At 51.7% G+C, this 19,223-nt stretch overlaps 1 protein-coding gene across 1 annotated transcript in view; it reads right to left on the reverse strand.

Annotated features, from left to right (window-relative positions):
• LOC106595499 (transmembrane protein 245) overlaps positions 1 to 19,223 on the reverse strand; it is a 53,213-nt gene that overhangs the window by 3,089 nt on the left and 30,901 nt on the right. The window contains exon 12 of the mRNA XM_082960191.1: positions 828 to 973. Within this exon, the coding sequence (XP_082816317.1) occupies positions 828 to 973 (146 nt within the window). The remainder of the gene's footprint in view (positions 1 to 827; positions 974 to 19,223) is intronic.

The following is a 19,223-nucleotide window of genomic DNA, read 5'->3' on the forward strand; positions in this document are numbered from 1 at the left end:
CTTCACCGACGATAACCGTGACAAACGTGTGCAGTGTGTGTGTGGACGTGTTTAAATATTCTTGTGGGGACCAGAAGTTTAGGTTTAGGAGCTAGGTTTAGGTTTAGGTTTAAGAGCTAGGTTTAGGAGCTAGGGTTAGGTTTAAGAGCTAGGGTTAGGTTTAGGAGTTAGGTTTAGGAGCTAGGTTAGGTTTAAGAGCTAGGGTTAGGTTTAGGAGCTAGGGTTAGGTTTAGGAGCTAGGGTTAGGTTTAGGAGCTAGGGTTAGGTTTAGGTTTATGAGCTAGGGTTAGGTTTAAGGGTTAGGGTTAGGTTTTGGAGCTAGGGTTAGGTTTAAGAGCTAGGGTTAGGTTTAGGAGCTAGGGTTAGGTTTAAGAGCTAGGGTTAGGTTTAGGAGCTAGGGTTAGGTTTAGGAGCTAGGGTTAGGTTTAAGAGCTAGGGTTAGGTTTAGGAGCTAGGGTTAGGTTTAGGTTTATGAGCTAGGGTTAGGTTTAAGGGTTAGGTTTAGGTTTTGGAGCTAGGGTTAGGTTTAAGAGCTAGGGTTAGGTTTAGGAGCTAGGGTTAGGTTTAGGTTTATGAGCTAGGGTTAGGTTTAAGGGTTAGGTTTAGGTTTTGGAGCTAGGGTTAGGTTTAGGAGCTAGGGTTAGGTTTCGCGTTCAGGTTAGGTTTTTGGTTCAATTTTTAGGGTTACAGTTACGGTTAGGGTAAGTGTATGGGTTAGGGTAAGTGTACGGGTTAGGGGTTAGGGAAAATAGGATTTAGAATGGGACTGAATTGTGTGTTCCCACAAGGTTAGCTGTACAAGACCGTGTGTGTGTGTGTGTGTGTACCTGATGGCCTCCTCTACAGACTGTCCTATGATGTTAGAGGATGGTCCGGGCTGGGACAGAGGAGTGAGGCTGATCACCCATTTGACAGGCTCGTAGTACTCTCCACTGGAACTCAGCAGATAGAACAACGTGGTCAGGAATATCACCTACACACACAAACACACACAGACACACACACACACACACACACACACACACACACACACACACACACACACACACACACACACACACACACACACACACACACAGACACACACACACACACACACACAGACACAGACACACACTCAACAGTGTAAATATTAAGGTATGAAGGAGGAGGCACACAGAGAGAGCTATGTGTGTGTGTTACCAGGCTGAGGGTGAAGTTGAGTAGAGCTGTGTGTGTGTGTTACCAGGCTGAGGGCGAAGTTGAGTAGAGCTGTGTGTGTGTGTGTTACCAGGCTGAGGGCGAAGTTGAGTAGAGCTGTGTGTGTGTGTGTTACCAGGCTGAGGGCGAAGTTGAGTAGAGCTGTGTGTGTGTGTGTGTTACCAGGCTGAGGGGGAAGTTGAGTAGAGCTGTGTGTGTGTGTTACCAGGCTGAGGGCGAAGTTGAGTAGAGCTGTGTGTGTGTGTTACCAGGCTGAGGGCAAAGTTGAGTAGAGCTGTGTGTGTGTGTTACCAGGCTGAGGGTGAAGTTGAGTAGAGCTGTGTGTGTGTGTGTTACCAGGCTGAGGGCGAAGTTGAGTAGAGCTGTGTGTGTGTGTGTTACCAGGCTGAGGGCGAAGTTGAGTAGAGCTGTGTGTGTGTGTGTTACCAGGCTGAGGGGGAAGTTGAGTAGAGCTGTGTGTGTGTTACCAGGCTGAGGGCGAAGTTGAGTAGAGCTGTGTGTGTGTGTTTACCAGGCTGAGGGCGAAGTTGAGTAGAGCTGTGTGTGTGTGTTACCAGGCTGAGGGCGAAGTTGAGTAGAGCTGTGTGTGTGTGTGTTACCAGGCTGAGGGCGAAGTTGAGTAGAGCTGTGTGTGTGTGTGTGTTACCAGGCTGAGGGCAAAGTTGAGTAGAGCTGTGTGTGTGTGTGTGTTACCAGGCTGAGGGCAAAGTTGAGTAGAGCTGTGTGTGTGTGTTACCAGGCTGAGGGCGAAGTTGAGTAGAGCTGTGTGTGTGTGTGTTACCAGGCTGAGGGGGAAGTTGAGTAGAGCTGTGTGTGTGTGTGTGTTACCAGGCTGAGGGGGAAGTTGAGTAGAGCTGTGTGTGTGTTACCAGGCTGAGGGCGAAGTTGAGTAGAGCTGTGTGTGTGTGTGTTACCAGGCTGAGGGCGAAGTTGAGTAGAGCTGTGTGTGTGTGTTACCAGGCTGAGGGCGAAGTTGAGTAGAGCTGTGTGTGTGTGTTACCAGGCTGAGGGCAAAGTTGAGTAGAGCTGTGTGTGTGTGTTACCAGGCTGAGGGCGAAGTTGAGTAGAGCTGTGTGTGTGTGTGTTACCAGGCTGAGGGTGAAGTTGAGTAGAGCTGTGTGTGTGTGGGTTACCAGGCTGAGGGTGAGGTTGAGTAGAGCTGTGTGTGTGTGTGTTACCAGGCTGAGGGTGAAGTTGAGTAGAGCTGTGTGTGTGTGTTACCAGGCTGAGGGCGAAGTTGAGTAGAGCTGTGTGTGTGTGTGTTTTACCAGGCTGAGGGCGAAGTTGAGTAGAGCTGTGTGTGTATGTTACCAGGCTGAGGGCGAAGTTGAGTAGAGCTGTGTGTGTGTGTGTGTGTGTGTGTGTGTGTGTGTGTGTGTGTGTGTGTGTGTGTTACCAGGCTGAGGGTGAAGTTGAGTAGAGCTGTGTGTGTGTGTGTTACCAGGCTGAGGGCGAAGTTGAGTAGAGCTGTGTGTGTGTGTTACCAGGCTGAGGGCGAAGTTGAGTAGAGCTCTGTGTGTGTGTGTGTGTGTGTGTGTGTGTGTGTGTGTGTGTGTGTGTGTGTGTGTGTGTGTGTGTGTGTGTGTGTGTGTGTGTGTGTGTGTGTGTGTGTGTGTGTGTGTGTTACCAGGCTGAGGGCGAAGTTGAGTAGAGCTGTGTGTGTGTGTTACCAGGCTGAGGGCGAAGTTGAGTAGAGCTGTGTGTGTGTGTTACCAGGCTGAGGGCGAAGTTGAGTAGAGCTGTGTGTGTGTGTGTTACCAGGCTGAGGGCGAAAGTTAAATAGAGCTGTGTGTGTGTTACCAGGCTCAGGGCGAAGTTGAGTGGAGCTGTGTGTGTGTGTGTGTTACCAGGCTGAGGGCGAAGTTGAGTAGAGCTGTGTGTGTGTGTGTGTTACCAGGCTCAACGCGAAGTTGAGTAGAGCTGTGTGTGTGTGTGTGTTACCAGGCTCAGGGCGAAGTTGAGTAGAGCTGTGTGTGTGTGTGTGTGTGTGTGTTACCAGGCTGAGGGCGAGAGTTGAGTAGAGCTGTGTGTGTGTGTTACCAGGCTGAGGGCGAAGTTGAGTAGAGCTATGTGTGTGTGTTACCAGGCTGAGGGCGAAGTTGAGTAGAGCTGTGTGTGTGTGTGTTACCAGGCTGAGGGTGAAGTTGAGTAGAGCTATGTGTGTGTGTTACCAGGCTGAGGGCGAAGTTGAGTAGAGCTGTGTGTGTGTGTTACCATGCTGAGGGCGAAGTTGAGTAGAGCTGTGTGTGTGTGTGTGTTACCAGGCTGAGGGTGAAGTTGAGTAGAGCTGTGTGTGTGTGTGTTACCAGGCTGAGGGTGAAGTTGAGTAGAGCTGTGTGTGTGTGTGTTACCAGGCTGAGGGCGAAGTTGAGTAGAGCTGTGTGTGTGTGTTACCAGGCTGAGGGCGAAGTTGAGTAGAGCTGTGTGTGTGTGTGTGTTACCAGGCTGAGGGCGAAGTTGAGTAGAGCTGTGTGTGTGTGTTACCAGGCTGAGGGCGAAGTTGAGTAGAGCTGTGTGTGTGTGTGTGTGTGTGTGTGTGTGTGTGTGTGTGTGTGTGTGTGTGTGTGTGTGTGTGTGTGTGTGTGTGTGTGTGTGTGTGTGTGTGTGTGTGTGTGTGTGTGTGTGTGTTACCAGGCTGAGGGCGAAGTTGAGTAGAGCTATGTGTGTGTGTGTGTGTTACCAGGCTGAGGGCGAGTTGAGTAGAGCTGTGTGTGTGTGTGTTACCAGGCTGAGGGTGAAGTTGAGTAGAGCTATGTGTGTGTGTTACCAGGCTGAGGGCGAAGTTGAGTAGAGCTGTGTGTGTGTGTTACCAGGCTGAGGGCGAGGTTGAGTAGAGCTGTGTGTGTGTGTGTTACCAGGCTGAGGGTGAAGTTGAGTAGAGCTGTGTGTGTGTGTGTTACCAGGCTGAGGGTGAAGTTGAGTAGAGCTGTGTGTGTGTGTTTTACCAGGCTGAGGGCGAAGTTGAGTAGAGCTGTGTGTGTATGTTACCAGGCTGAGGGCGAAGTTGAGTAGAGCTGTGTGTGTGTATGTGTGTGTGTGTTACCAGGCTGAGGGCGAAGTTGAGTAGAGCTGTGTGTGTGTGTTACCAGGCTGAGGGCGAAGTTGAGTAGAGCTGTGTGTGTGTGTTACCAGGCTGAGGGCGAAGTTGAGTAGAGCTGTGTGAGTGTTACCAGGCTGAGGGCGAAAGTTAAATAGAGCTGTGTGTGTGTTACCAGGCTCAGGGCGAAGTTGAGTGGAGCTGTGTGTGTGTGTGTGTTACCAGGCTGAGGGAGAAGTTGAGTAGAGCTGTGTGTGTGTGTGTGTTACCAGGCTCAGGGCGAAGTTGAGTAGAGCTGTGTGTGTGTGTGTGTTACCAGGCTCAGGGCGAAGTTGAGTAGAGCTGTGTGTGTGTGTGTTACCAGGCTGAGGGCGAAGTTGAGTAGAGCTGTGTGTGTGTGTGTTACCAGGCTGAGGGCGAAGTTGAGTAGAGCTATGTGTGTGTGTGTGTGTTACCAGGCTGAGGGCGAAGTTGAGTAGAGCTATGTGTGTGTGTTACCAGGCTGAGGGCGAGTTGAGTAGAGCTGTGTGTGTGTGTGTTACCAGGCTGAGGGTGAAGTTGAGTAGAGCTATGTGTGTGTGTTACCAGGCTGAGGGCGAAGTTGAGTAGAGCTGTGTGTGTGTGTTACCAGGCTGAGGGCGAGGTTGAGTAGAGCTGTGTGTGTGTGTGTGTTACCAGGCTGAGGGTGAAGTTGAGTAGAGCTGTGTGTGTGTGTGTTACCAGGCTGAGGGTGAAGTTGAGTAGAGCTGTGTGTGTGTGTTACCAGGCTGAGGGCGAAGTTGAGTAGAGCTGTGTGTGTGTGTTATCAGGCTGAGGGCGAAGTTGAGTAGAGCTGTGTGTGTGTGTGTTACCAGGGTGAGGGCGAAGTTGAATAGAGCTGTGTGTGTGTGTGTTACCAGGCTGAGGGCGAAGTTGAGTAGAGCTGTGTGTGTGTGTGTTACCAGGCTGAGGGCGAAGTTGAATAGAGCTGTGTGTGTGTGTGTTACCAGGCTGAGGGCGAAGTTGAATAGAGCTGTGTGTGTGTGTGTGTTACCAGGCTGAGGGCGAGGTTGAATAGAGCTGTGTGTGTTTTACCAGGCTGAGGGCGAAGTTGAGTAGAGCTGTGTGTGTATGTTACCAGGCTTAGGGCGAAGTTGAGTAGAGCTGTGTGTGTGTGTGTATGTGTGTTACCAGGCTGAGGGCGAAGTTTAGTAGAGCTGTGTGTGTGTGTGTGTTACCAGGCTCAGGGCGAAGTTGAGTAGAGCTGTGTGTGTGTGTTACCAGGCTGAGGGCGAAGTTGAGTAGAGCTGTGTGTGTGTGTGTGTGTGTGTGTGTGTGTGTGTGTGTGTGTGTGTTACCAGGCTGAGGGCGAGAGTTGAGTAGAGCTGTGTGTGTGTGTTACCAGGCTGAGGGCGAAGTTGAGTAGAGCTATGTGTGTGTGTTACCAGGCTGAGGGCGAAGTTGAGTAGAGCTGTGTGTGTGTGTGTTACCAGGCTGAGGGTGAAGTTGAGTAGAGCTATGTGTGTGTGTTACCAGGCTGAGGGCGAAGTTGAGTAGAGCTGTGTGTGTGTGTTACCAGGCTGAGGGCGAAGTTGAGTAGAGCTGTGTGTGTGTGTTACCAGGCTGAGGGTGAAGTTGAGTAGAGCTGTGTGTGTGTGTGTTACCAGGCTGAGGGTGAAGTTGAGTAGAGCTGTGTGTGTGTGTGTTACCAGGCTGAGGGCGAAGTTGAGTAGAGCTGTGTGTGTGTGTTACCAGGCTGAGGGCGAAGTTAAGTAGAGCTGTGTGTGTGTGTGTTACCAGGCTGAGGGCGAAGTTGAATAGAGCTGTGTGTGTGTGTTACCAGGCTGAGGGCGAAGTTGAATAGAGCTGTGTGTGTGTGTTACCAGGCTGAGGGCGAAGTTAAGTAGAGCTGTGTGTGTGTGTTTTACCAGGCTGAGGGCGAAGTTGAGTAGAGCTGTGTGTGTATGTTACCAGGCTGAGGGCGAAGTTGAGTAGAGCTGTGTGTGTGTGTGTGTGTGTGTGTGTGTGTGTGTGTGTGTGTTACCAGGCTGAGGGCGAAGTTGAGTAGAGCTGTGTGTGTATGTTACCAGGCTGAGTGCAAGGTTGAGTAGAGCTGTGTGTGTGTGTTACCAGGCTGAGGGCGAAGTTGAGTAGAGCTGTGTGTGTGTGTTACCAGGCTGAGGGCGAAGTTGAGTAGAGCTGTGTGTGTGTGTGTGTTACCAGGCTGAGGGCGAAAGTTAAATAGAGCTGTGTGTGTGTTACCAGGCTCAGGGCGAACTTGAGTGGAGCTGTGTGTGTGTGTGTGTTACCAGGCTGACGGCGAAGTTGAGTAGAGCTGTGTGTGTGTGTGTGTTAAAAGGCTCAGGGCGAAGTTGAGTAGAGCTGTGTGTGTGTGTGTGTTACCAGGCTCAGGGCGAAGTTGAGTAGAGCTGTGTGTGTGTGTGTTACCAGGCTGAGGGCGAAGTTGAGTAGAGCTGTGTGTGTGTGTTACCAGGCTGAGGGCGAAGTTGAGTAGAGCTATGTGTGTGTGTGTGTGTTACCAGGCTGAGGGCGAAGTTGAGTAGAGCTATGTGTGTGTGTTACCAGGCTGAGGGCGAGTTGAGTAGAGCTGTGTGTGTGTGTGTTACCAGGCTGAGGGTGAAGTTGAGTAGAGCTATGTGTGTGTGTTACCAGGCTGAGGGCGAAGTTGAGTAGAGCTGTGTGTGTGTGTTACCAGGCTGAGGGCGAGGTTGAGTAGAGCTGTGTGTGTGTGTGTTACCAGGCTGAGGGTGAAGTTGAGTAGAGCTATGTGTGTGTGTTACCAGGCTGAGGGCGAAGTTGAGTAGAGCTGTGTGTGTGTGTTACCAGGCTGAGGGCGAAGTTGAGTAGAGCTGTGTGTGTGTGTGTTACCAGGCTGAGGGTGAAGTTGAGTAGAGCTGTGTGTGTGTGTGTTACCAGGCTGAGGGTGAAGTTGAGTAGAGCTGTGTGTGTGTGTTACCAGGCTGAGGGCGAAGTTGAGTAGAGCTGTGTGTGTGTGTTACCAGGCTGAGGGCGAAGTTAAGGAGAGCTGTGTGTGTGTGTGTTACCAGGCTGAGGGCGAAGTTGAATAGAGCTGTGTGTGTGTGTTACCAGGCTGAGGGCGAAGTTGAATAGAGCTGTGTGTGTGTGTGTTACCAGGCTGAGGGCGAAGTTGAGTAGAGCTGTGTGTGTGTGTTTTACCAGGCTGAGGGCGAAGTTGAGTAGAGCTGTGTGTGTATGTTACCAGGCTGAGGGCGAAGTTGAGTAGAGCTGTGTGTGTGTGTGTGTGTGTGTGTGTGTGTGTGTGTGTGTGTGTGTGTGTGTGTGTGTGTGTGTGTGTGTGTGTGTGTGTGTTACCAGGCTGAGGGCGAAGTTGAGTAGAGCTGTGTGTGTATGTTACCAGGCTGAGTGCAAGGTTGAGTAGAGCTGTGTGTGTGTGTGTTACCAGGCTGAGGGCGAAGTTGAGTAGAGCTGTGTGTGTGTGTTACCAGGCTGAGGGCGAAGTTGAGTAGAGCTGTGTGTGTGTGTGTGTTACCAGTCTGAGGGCGAAAGTTAAATAGAGCTGTGTGTGTGTTACCAGGCTCAGGGCGAAGTTGAGTGGAGCTGTGTGTGTGTGTGTGTTACCAGGCTGAGGGCGAAGTTGAGTAGAGCTGTGTGTGTGTGTGTGTTACCAGGCTCAGGGCGAAGTTGAGTAGAGCTGTGTGTGTGTGTGTGTGTGTTACCAGGCTCAGGGCGAAGTTGAGTAGAGCTGTGTGTGTGTGTGTTACCAGGCTGAGGGCGAAGTTGAATAGAGCTGTGTGTGTGTGTGTTACCAGGCTGAGGGCGAAGTTGAGTAGAGCTATGTGTGTGTGTGTGTGTTACCAGGCTGAGGGCGAAGTTGAGTAGAGCTATGTGTGTGTGTTACCAGGCTGAGGGCGAGTTGAGTAGAGCTGTGTGTGTGTGTGTTACCAGGCTGAGGGCGAGGTTGAGTAGAGCTGTGTGTGTGTGTGTTACCAGGCTGAGGGTGAAGTTGAGTAGAGCTGTGTGTGTGTGTGTTACCAGGCTGAGGGTGAAGTTGAGTAGAGCTGTGTGTGTGTGTTACCAGGCTGAGGGCGAAGTTGAGTAGAGCTGGGTGTGTGTGTGTGTGTGTGTGTTACCAGGCTCAGGGCGAAGTTGAGTAGAGCTGTGTGTGTGTGTGTGTTACCAGGCTCAGGGCGAAGTTGAGTAGAGCTGTGTGTGTGTGTTACCAGGCTGAGGGCGAAGTTGAGTAGAGCTGTGTGTGTGTGTGTGTGTGTGTGTGTGTGTGTTACCAGGCTGAGGGCGAAGTTGAGTAGAGCTGTGTGTGTATGTTACCAGGCTGAGGGCGAGGGTTGAGTAGAGCTGTGTGTGTGTGTGTTACCAGGCTGAGGGCGAAATTTGAGTAGAGCTGTGTGTGTATGTTACCAGGCTGAGGGTGAAGTTGAGTAGAGCTGTGTGTGTGTGTTACCAGGCTGAGGGCGAAGTTGAGTAGAGCTGTGTGTGTTACCAGGCTGAGGGCGAAGTTGAATAGAGCTGTGTGTGAGTGTGTTACCAGGCTCAGGGAGAAGTTGAGTAGAGCTGTGTGTGTATGTTACCAGGCTGAGGGTGAAGTTGAGTAGAGCTGTGTGTGTGTGTTACCAGGCTGAGGGCGAAGTTGAGTAGAGCTGTGTGTGTTACCAGGCTGAGGGCGAAGTTGAATAGAGCTGTGTGTGAGTGTGTTACCAGGCTCAGGGAGAAGTTGAGTAGAGCTGTGTGTGTGTGTGTTACCAGGCTCAGGGCGAAGTTGAGTAGAGCTGTGTGTGTGTGTTACCAGGCTCAGGGCGAATTTGAGTAGAGCTGTGTGTGTGTGTTACCAGGCTGAGGGCGAAGTTGAGTAGAGCTGTGTGTGTGTGTGTTACCAGGCTGAGGGTGAAGTTGAGTAGAGCTGTGTGTGTGTGTGTTACCAGGCTGAGGGTGAAGTTGAGTAGAGCTGTGTGTGTGTGTGTTACCAGGCTGAGGGCAAAGTTGAGTAGAGCTGTGTGTGTGTGTTACCAGGCTGAGGGCGAAGTTGAGTAGAGCTGTGTGTGTGTGTGTGTGTGTGTGTGTGTGTGTGTGTGTGTGTGTGTGTGTGTGTGTGTGTGTGTGTGTGTGTGTGTGTGTGTGTTACCAGGCTGAGGGCGAAGTTGAGTAGAGCTATGTGTGTGTGTGTGTGTTACCAGGCTGAGGGCGAAGTTGAGTAGAGCTATGTGTGTGTGTTACCAGGCTGAGGGCGAGTTGAGTAGAGCTGTGTGTGTGTGTGTTACCAGGCTGAGGGTGAAGTTGAGTAGAGCTATGTGTGTGTGTTACCAGGCTGAGGGCGAAGTTGAGTAGAGCTGTGTGTGTGTGTGTTACCAGGCTGAGGGCGAAGTTGAATAGAGCTGTGTGTGTGTGTGTTACCAGGCTGAGGGCGAAGTTGAGTAGAGCTGTGTGTGTGTGTGTTACCAGGCTGATGGCGAAGTTGAATAGAGCTGTGTGTGTGTGTGTTACCAGGCTGAGGGCGAAGTTGAATATAGCTGTGTGTGTGTGTGTTACCAGGCTGAGGGCGAAGTTGAATAGAGCTGTGTGTGTTTTACCAGGCTGAGGGCGAAGTTGAGTAGAGCTGTGTGTGTATGTTACCAGGCTGAGGGCGAAGTTGAGTAGAGCTGTGTGTGTGTGTGTATGTGTGTGTGTGTTACCAGGCTGAGGGCGAAGTTGAGTAGAGCTGTGTGTGTGTGTTACCAGGCTGAGGGCGAAGTTGAGTAGAGCTGTGTGTGTGTATTACCAGGCTGAGGGCGAAGTTGAGTAGAGCTGTGTGTGTGTGTGTTACCAGGCTGAGGGCGAAAGTTAAATAGAGCTGTGTGTGTGTTACCAGGCTCAGGGCGAAGTTGAGTGGAGCTGTGTGTGTGTGTGTTACCAGGCTGAGGGCGAAGTTGAGTAGAGCTGTGTGTGTGTGTGTGTGTTACCAGGCTCAGGGCGAAGTTGAGTAGAGCTGTGTGTGTGTGTGTGTGTTACCAGGCTCAGGGCGAAGTTGAGTAGAGCTGTGTGTGTGTGTGTGTTACCAGGCTCAGGGCGAAGTTGAGTAGAGCTGTGTGTGTGTGTTACCAGGCTGAGGGCGAAGTTGAGTAGAGCTGTGTGTGTGTGTGTTACCAGGCTGAGGGCGAAGTTGAGTAGAGCTGTGTGTGTATGTTACCAGGCTGAGGGCGAGGGTTGAGTAGAGCTGTGTGTGTGTTTGTGTTACCAGGCTGAGGGCGAAGTTGAGTAGAGCTGTGTGTGTATGTTACCAGGCTGAGGGTGAAGTTGAGTAGAGCTGTGTGTGTGTGTTACCAGGCTGAGGGCGAAGTTGAGTAGAGCTGTGTGTGTGTGTTACCAGGCTGAGGGCGAAGTTGAGTAGAGCTATGTGTGTGTGTTACCAGGCTGAGGGCGAAGTTGAGTAGAGCTGTGTGTGTGTGTGTGTGTTACCAGGCTGAGGGCGAAGTCGAGTAGAGCTATGTGTGTGTGTGTTACCAGGCTGAGGGCGAGAGTTGAGTAGAGCTGTGTGTGTGTGTTACCAGGCTGAGGGCGAAGTTGAGTAGAGCTATGTGTGTGTGTTACCAGGCTGAGGGCGAAGTTGAGTAGAGCTGTGTGTGTGTGTGTTACCAGGCTGAGGGTGAAGTTGAGTAGAGCTATGTGTGTGTGTTACCAGGCTGAGGGCGAAGTTGAGTAGAGCTGTGTGTGTGTGTTACCAGGCTGAGGGCGAAGTTGAGTAGAGCTGTGTGTGTGTGTGTTACCAGGCTGAGGGTGAAGTTGAGTAGAGCTGTGTGTGTGTGTGTTACCAGGCTGAGGGTCAAGTTGAGTAGAGCTGTGTGTGTGTGTGTTACCAGGCTGAGGGCGAAGTTGAGTAGAGCTGTGTGTGTGTGTTACCAGGCTGAGGGCGAAGTTGAGTAGAGCTGTGTGTGTGTGTGTGTGTGTGTGTGTGTGTGTGTGTGTGTGTGTGTGTGTGTGTGTGTGTGTGTGTTACCAGGCTGAGGGCGAAGTTGAGTAGAGCTGTGTGTGTATGTTACCAGGCTGAGGGCGAGGGTTGAGTAGAGCTGTGTGTGTGTGTGTGTTACCAGGCTGAGGGCGAAGTTGAGTAGAGCTGTGTGTGTATGTTACCAGGCTGAGGGTGAAGTTGAGTAGAGCTGTGTGTGTGTGTTACCAGGCTGAGGGCGAAGTTGAGTAGAGCTGTGTGCGTTACCAGGCTGAGGGCGAAGTTGAATAGAGCTGTGTGTGAGTGTGTTACCAGGCTCAGGGAGAAGTTGAGTAGAGCTGTGTGTGTGTGTGTGTTACCAGGCTCAGGGCGAAGTTGAGTAGAGCTGTGTGTGTGTGTGTGTGTTACCAGGCTCAGGGCGAATTTGAGTAGAGCTTTTTGTGTGTGTTACCAGGCTGAGGGCAAAGATGAGTAGAGCTGTGTGTGTGTGTGTGTGTGTGTGTGTGTGTGTGTGTGTGTGTGTGTTACCAGGCTGAGGGCGAAGTTGAGTAGAGCTGTGTGTGTGTGTGATACCAGGCTGAGGGCGAAGTTGAGTAGAGCTATGTGTGTGTGTTACCAGGCTGAGGGCGAAGTTGAGTAGAGCTGTGTGTGTGTGTGTGTTACCAGGCTGAGGGCGAAGTCGAGTAGAGCTATGTGTGTGTGTGTTACCAGGCTGAAGGCGAGAGTTGAGTAGAGCTGTGTGTGTGTGTTACCAGGCTGAGGGCGAAGTTGAGTAGAGCTATGTGTGTGTGTTACCAGGCTGAGGGCGAAGTTGAGTAGAGCTGTGTGTGTGTGTGTTACCAGGCTGAGGGTGAAGTTGAGTAGAGCTATGTGTGTGTGTTACCAGGCTGAGGGCGAAGTTGAGTAGAGCTGTGTGTGTGTGTGTTACCAGGCTGAGGGCGAAGTTGAGTAGAGCTGTGTGTGTGTGTGTTACCAGGCTGAGGGTGAAGTTGAGTAGAGCTGTGTGTGTGTGTGTTACCAGGCTGAGGGTGAAGTTGAGTAGAGCTGTGTGTGTGTGTGTTACCAGGCTGAGGGCGAAGTTGAGTAGAGCTGTGTGTGTGTGTTACCAGGCTGAGGGCGAAGTTGAGTAGAGCTGTGTGTGTGTGTTACCAGGCTGAGGGCGAAGTTGAGTAGAGCTGTGTGTGTGTGTGTGTGTTACCAGGCTGAGGGCGAAAGTTAAATAGAGCTGTGTGTGTGTTACCAGGCTCAGGGCGAAGTTGAGTGGAGCTGTGTGTGTGTGTTACCAGGCTGAGGGCGAAGTTGAGTAGAGCTGTGTGTGTGTGTGTGTGTTACCAGGCTCAGGGCGAAGTTGAGTAGAGCTGTGTGTGTGTGTGTTACCAGGCTGAGGGCGAAGTTGAGTAGAGCTGTGTGTGTGTGCTACAAGGCTGAGGGTGAAGTTGAGTAGAGCTATGTGTGTGTGTTACCAGGCTGAGGGCGAAGTTGAGTAGAGCTGTGTGTGTGTGTTACCAGGCTGAGGGCGAAGTTGAGTAGAGCTGTGTGTGTGTGTGTGTTACCAGGCTGAGGGTGAAGTTGAGTAGAGCTGTGTGTGTGTGTGTTACCAGGCTGAGGGTGAAGTTGAGTAGAGCTGTGTGTGTGTGTGTTACCAGGCTGAGGGCAAAGTTGAGTAGAGCTGTGTGTGTGTGTTACCAGGCTGAGGGCGAAGTTGAGTAGAGCTGTGTGTGTGTGTGTGTGTGTGTGTGTGTGTGTGTGTGTGTGTGTGTGTGTGTGTGTGTGTGTGTGTGTGTGTGTGTGTGTGTGTGTGTGTGTGTGTGTTACCAGGCTGAGGGCGAAGTTGAGTAGAGCTATGTGTGTGTGTGTGTGTTACCAGGCTGAGGGCGAAGTTGAGTAGAGCTATGTGTGTGTGTTACCAGGCTGAGGGCGAGTTGAGTAGAGCTGTGTGTGTGTGTGTTACCAGGCTGAGGGTGAAGTTGAGTAGAGCTATGTGTGTGTGTTACCAGGCTGAGGGCGAAGTTGAGTAGAGCTGTGTGTGTGTGTTACCAGGCTGAGGGCGAGGTTGAGTAGAGCTGTGTGTGTGTGTGTTACCAGGCTGAGGGTGAAGTTGAGTAGAGCTGTGTGTGTGTGTGTTACCAGGCTGAGGGTGAATTTGAGTAGAGCTGTGTGTGTGTGTGTTACCAGGCTGAGGGCGAAGTTGAGTAGAGCTGTGTGTGTGTGTTACCAGGCTGAGGGCGAAGTTGAGTAGAGCTGTGTGTGTGTGTGTTACCAGGCTGAGGGCGAAGTTGAGTAGAGCTGTGTGTGTGTGTGTTACCAGGCTGATGGCGAAGTTGAATAGAGCTGTGTGTGTGTGTGTGTTACCAGGCTGAGGGCGAAGTTGAATATAGCTGTGTGTGTGTGTGTTACCAGGCTGAGGGCGAAGTTGAATAGAGCTGTGTGTGTTTTACCAGGCTGAGGGCGAAGTTGAGTAGAGCTGTGTGTGTGTGTGTATGTGTGTGTGTGTTACCAGGCTGAGGGCGAAGTTGAGTAGAGCTGTGTGTGTGTGTGTGTGTGTGTTACCAGGCTCAGGGCGAAGTTGAGTAGAGCTGTGTGTGTTACCAGGCTGAGGGCGAAGTTGAGTGGAGCTGTGTGTGTGTGTGTGTTACCAGGCTGAGGGCGAAGTTGAGTAGAGCTGTGTGTGTGTGTGTGTGTTACCAGGCTCAGGGCGAAGTTGAGTAGAGCTGTGTGTGTGTGTGTGTGTTACCAGGCTCAGGGCGAAGTTGAGTAGAGCTGTGTGTGTGTGTTACCAGGCTGAGGGCGAAGTTGAGTAGAGCTGTGTGTGTGTGTGTGTGTGTGTGTGTGTGTGTGTGTGTGTGTGTGTGTTACCAGGCTGAGGGCGAAGTTGAGTAGAGCTGTGTGTGTATGTTACCAGGCTGAGGGCGAGGGTTGAGTAGAGCTGTGTGTGTGTGTGTTACCAGGCTGAGGGCGAAGTTGAGTAGAGCTGTGTGTGTATGTTACCAGGCTGAGGGTGAAGTTGAGTAGAGCTGTGTGTGTGTGTTACCAGGCTGAGGGCGAAGTTGAGTAGAGCTGTGTGTGTGTGTTATCAGGCTGAGGGCGAGGTTGAGTAGAGCTGTGTGTGTGTGTGTGTGTGTGTGTGTGTGTGTGTGTGTGTGTGTGTGTGTGTGTGTTACCAGGCTGAGGGCGAAGTTGAGTAGAGCTGTGTGTGTGTGTTACCAGGCTGAGGGTGAAGTTGAGTAGAGCTGTGTGTGTGTGTGTGTGTGTGTGTGTGTGTGTGTGTGTGTGTGTGTGTGTGTGTGTGTTACCAGGCTGAGGGCGAAGTTGAGTAGAGCTGTGTGTGTGTGTTACCAGGCTGAGGGTGAAGTTGAGTAGAGCTGTGTGTGTGTGTGTGTGTGTTACCAGGCTGAGGGTGAAGTTGAGTAGAGCTGTGTGTGTGTGTGTTACCAGGCTGAGGGTGAAGTTGAGTAGAGCTGTGTGTGTGTGTGTTACCAGGCTGAGGGCGAGGTTGAGTAGAGCTGTGTGTGTGTGTTACCAGGCTGAGGGCGAAGTTGAGTAGAGCTGTGTGTGTGTGTGTGTGTTACCAGGCTGAGGGCGAGGTTGAGTAGAGCTGTGTGTGTATGTTACCAGGCTGAGGGTGAAGTTGAGTAGAGCTGTGTGTGTGTGTTACCAGGCTGAGGGCGAAGTTGAGTAGAGCTGTGTGTGTTACCAGGCTGAGGGCGAAGTTGAATAGAGCTGTGTGTGAGTGTGTTACCAGGCTCAGGGAGAAGTTGAGTAGAGCTGTGTGTGTGTGTGTGTGTGTGTGTGTGTGTGTGTGTGTGTGTGTGTGTGTGTGTGTGTGTGTGTGTGTGTGTGTGTGTTACCAGGCTGAGGGCGAAGTTGAGTAGAGCTGTGTGTGTGTGTTACCAGGCTGAGGGCGAAGTTGAGTAGAGCTGTGTGTGTGTGTGTGTGTTACCAGGCTGAGGGTGAAGTTGAGTAGAGCTGTGTGTGTGTGTGTTACCAGGCTGAGGGTGAAGTTGAGTAGAGCTGTGTGTGTGTGTGTTACCAGGCTGAGGGCGAGGTTGAGTAGAGCTGTGTGTGTGTGTTACCAGGCTGAGGGCGAAGTTGAGTAGAGCTGTGTGTGTGTGTGTGTGTGTGTGTGTGTGTGTGTGTGTGTGTGTGTGTGTGTGTGTGTGTGTGTTACCAGGCTGAGGGCGAGGTTGAGTAGAGCTGTGTGTGTATGTTACCAGGCTGAGGGCGAGGGTTGAGTAGAGCTGTGTGTGTGTGTGTTACCAGGCTGAGGGCGAAGTTAAGTAGAGCTGTGTGTGTATGTTACCAGGCTGAGGGTGAAGTTGAGTAGAGCTGTGTGTGTGTGTTACCAGGCTGAGGGCGAAGTTGAGTAGAGCTATGTGTGTGTGTTACCAGGCTGAGGGCGAAGTTGAATAGAGCTGTGTGTGAGTGTGTTACCAGGCTCAGGGAGAAGTTGAGTAGAGCTGTGTGTGTGTGTGTGTTACCAGGCTCAGGGCGAAGTTGAGTAGAGCTCTGTGTGTGTGTGTGTGTGTGTGTGTGTTACCAGGCTCAGGGCGAATTTGAGTAGAGCTGTGTGTGTGTGTGTTACCAGGCTGAGGGCGAAGTTGATTAGAGCTGTGTGTGTGTGTGTGTGTGTTACCAGGCTGAGGGCAAAGTTGAGTAGAGCTGTGTGTGTGTGTGTGTGTGTGTTACCAGGCTGAGGGCGAAGTTGAGTAGAGCTGTGTGTGTTTGTTACCAGGCTGAGGGCGAAGTTGAGTAGAGCTATGTGTGTGTGTTACCAGGCTGAGGGCGAAGTTGAGTAGAGCTGTGTGTGTGTGTGTGTTACCAGGCTGAGGGCGAAGTCGAGTAGAGCTATGTGTGTGTGTGTTACCAGGCTGAGGGCGAGAGTTGAGTAGAGCTGTGTGTGTGTGTTACCAGGCTGAGGGCGAAGTTGAGTAGAGCTATGTGTGTGTGTTACCAGGCTGAGGGCGAAGTTGAGTAGAGCTGTGTGTGTGTGTGTTACCAGGCTGAGGGTGAAGTTGAGTAGAGCTATGTGTGTGTGTTACCAGGCTGAGGGCGAAGTTGAGTAGAGCTGTGTGTGTGTGTTACCAGGCTGAGGGCGAATTTGAGTAGAGCTGTGTGTGTGTGTGTTACCAGGCTGAGGGTGAAGTTGAGTAGAGCTGTGTGTGTGTGTGTTACCAGGCTGAGGGTCAAGTTGAGTAGAGCTGTGTGTGTGTGTGTTACCAGGCTGAGGGCGAAGTTGAGTAGAGCTGTGTGTGTGTGTTACCAGGCTGAGGGCGAAGTTGAGTAGAGCTGTGTGTGTGTGTGTGTGTGTGTGTGTGTGTGTGTGTGTGTGTTACCAGGCTGAGGGCGAAGTTGAGTAGAGCTGTGTGTGTATGTTACCAGGCTGAGGGCGAGGGTTGAGTAGAGCTGTGTGTGTGTGTGTGTTACCAGGCTGAGGGCGAAGTTGAGTAGAGCTGTGTGTGTATGTTACCAGGCTGAGGGTGAAGTTGAGTAGAGCTGTGTGTGTGTGTTACCAGGCTGAGGGCGAAGTTGAGTAGAGCTGTGTGCGTTACCAGGCTGAGGGCGAAGTTGAATAGAGCTGTGTGTGAGTGTGTTACCAGGCTCAGGGAGAAGTTGAGTAGAGCTGTGTGTGTGTGTGTGTTACCAGGCTCAGGGCGAAGTTGAGTAGAGCTGTGTGTGTGTGTGTGTGTTACCAGGCTCAGGGCGAATTTGAGTAGAGCTTTTTGTGTGTGTTACCAGGCTGAGGGCGAAGATGAGTAGAGCTGTGTGTGTGTGTGTGTGTGTGTGTGTGTGTGTGTGTGTGTGTGTTACCAGGCTGAGGGCGAAGTTGAGTAGAGCTGTGTGTGTGTGTTACCAGGCTGAGGGCGAAGTTGAGTAGAGCTGTGTGTGTGTGTGTTACCAGGCTGAGGGTGAAGTTGAGTAGAGCTGTGTGTGTGTGTGTTACCAGGCTGAGGGCGAAGTTGAGTAGAGCTGTGTGTGTGTGTGTTACCAGGCTGAGGGCGAAGTCGAGTAGAGCTATGTGTGTGTGTGTTACCAGGCTGAAGGCGAGAGTTGAGTAGAGCTGTGTGTGTGTGTTACCAGGCTGAGGGCGAAGTTGAGTAGAGCTATGTGTGTGTGTTACCAGGCTGAGGGCGAAGTTGAGTAGAGCTGTGTGTGTGTGTGTTACCAGGCTGAGGGTGAAGTTGAGTAGAGCTATGTGTGTGTGTTACCAGGCTGAGGGCGAAGTTGAGTAGAGCTGTGTGTGTGTGTGTTACCAGGCTGAGGGCGAAGTTGAGTAGAGCTGTGTGTGTGTGTGTTACCAGGCTGAGGGTGAAGTTGAGTAGAGCTGTGTGTGTGTGTGTTACCAGGCTGAGGGTGAAGTTGAGTAGAGCTGTGTGTGTGTGTGTTACCAGGCTGAGGGCGAAGTTGAGTAGAGCTGTGTGTGTGTGTTACCAGGCTGAGGGCGAAGTTGAGTAGAGCTGTGTGTGTGTGTTACCAGGCTGAGGGCGAAGTTGAGTAGAGCTGTGTGTGTGTGTGTGTGTTACCAGGCTGAGGGCGAAAGTTAAATAGAGCTGTGTGTGTGTTACCAGGCTCAGGGCGAAGTTGAGTGGAGCTGTGTGTGTGTGTGTGTTACCAGGCTGAGGGCGAAGTTGAGTAGAGCTGTGTGTGTGTGTGTGTGTTACCAGGCTCAGGGCGAAGTTGAGTAGAGCTGTGTGTGTGTGTGTGTGTTACCAGGCTCAGGGCGAAGTTGAGTAGAGCTGTGTGTGTGTGTTACCAGGCTGAGGGCGAAGTTGAGTAGAGCTGTGTGTGTGTGTGTGTGTGTGTGTGTGTGTGTGTGTGTGTTACCAGGCTGAGGGCGAAGTTGAGTAGAGCTGTGTGTGTATGTTACCAGGCTGAGGGCGAGGGTTGAGTAGAGCTGTGTGTGTGTGTGTTACCAGGCTGAGGGCGAAGTTGAGTAGAGCTGTGTGTGTATGTTACCAGGCTGAGGGTGAAGTTGAGTAGAGCTGTGTGTGTGTGTTACCAGGCTGAGGGCGAAGTTGAGTAGAGCTGTGTGTGTTACCAGGCTGAGGGCGAAGTTGAATAGAGCTGTGTGTGAGTGTGTTACCAGGCTCAGGGAGAAGTTGAGTAGAGCTGTGTGTGTGTGTGTGTTACCAGGCTCAGGGCGAAGTTGAGAAGAGCTGTGTGTGTGTGTGTGTGTTACCAGGCTCAGGGCGAATTTGAGTAGAGCTGTGTGTGTGTGTTATCAGGCTGAGGGCGAGGTTGAGTAGAGCTGTGTGTGTGTGTGTGTGTGTGTGTGTGTGTGTGTGTGTGTGTGTGTGTGTTACCAGGCTGAGGGCGAAGTTGAGTAGAGCTGTGTGTGTGTGTTACCAGGCTGAGGGTGAAGTTGAGTAGAGCTGTGTGTGTGTGTGTGTGTGTTACCAGGCTGAGGGTGAAGTTGAGTAGAGCTGTGTGTGTGTGTGTTACCAGGCTGAGGGTGAAGTTGAGTAGAGCTGTGTGTGTGTGTGTTACCAGGCTGAGGGCGAGGTTGAGTAGAGCTGTGTGTGTGTGTTACCAGGCTGAGGGCGAAGTTGAGTAGAGCTGTGTGTGTGTGTGTGTGTTACCAGGCTGAGGGCGAGGTTGAGTAGAGCTGTGTGTGTATGTTACCAGGCTGAGGGTGAAGTTGAGTAGAGCTGTGTGTGTGTGTTACCAGGCTGAGGGCGAAGTTGAGTAGAGCTGTGTGTGTTACCAGGCTGAGGGCGAAGTTGAATAGAGCTGTGTGTGAGTGTGTTACCAGGCTCAGGGAGAAGTTGAGTAGAGCTGTGTGTGTGTGTGTGTGTGTGTGTGTGTGTGTGTGTGTGTGTGTGTGTGTGTGTGTGTGTGTGTGTGTGTGTGTGTGTGTGTGTGTGTGTGTGTGTGTGTTACCAGGCTGAGGGCGAAGTTGAGTAGAGCTGTGTGTGTGTGTTACCAGGCTGAGGGCGAAGTTGAGTAGAGCTGTGTGTGTGTGTGTGTGTTACCAGGCTGAGGGTGAAGTTGAGTAGAGCTGTGTGTGTGTGTGTTACCAGGCTGAGGGTGAAGTTGAGTAGAGCTGTGTGTGTGTGTGTTACCAGGCTGAGG

This window comes from Salmo salar, chromosome 02 (assembly GCF_965601325.2).
Source record: "Salmo salar chromosome 02, fSalSal1, whole genome shotgun sequence".
Taxonomy (NCBI): Eukaryota; Metazoa; Chordata; class Actinopteri; order Salmoniformes; family Salmonidae; genus Salmo; species Salmo salar.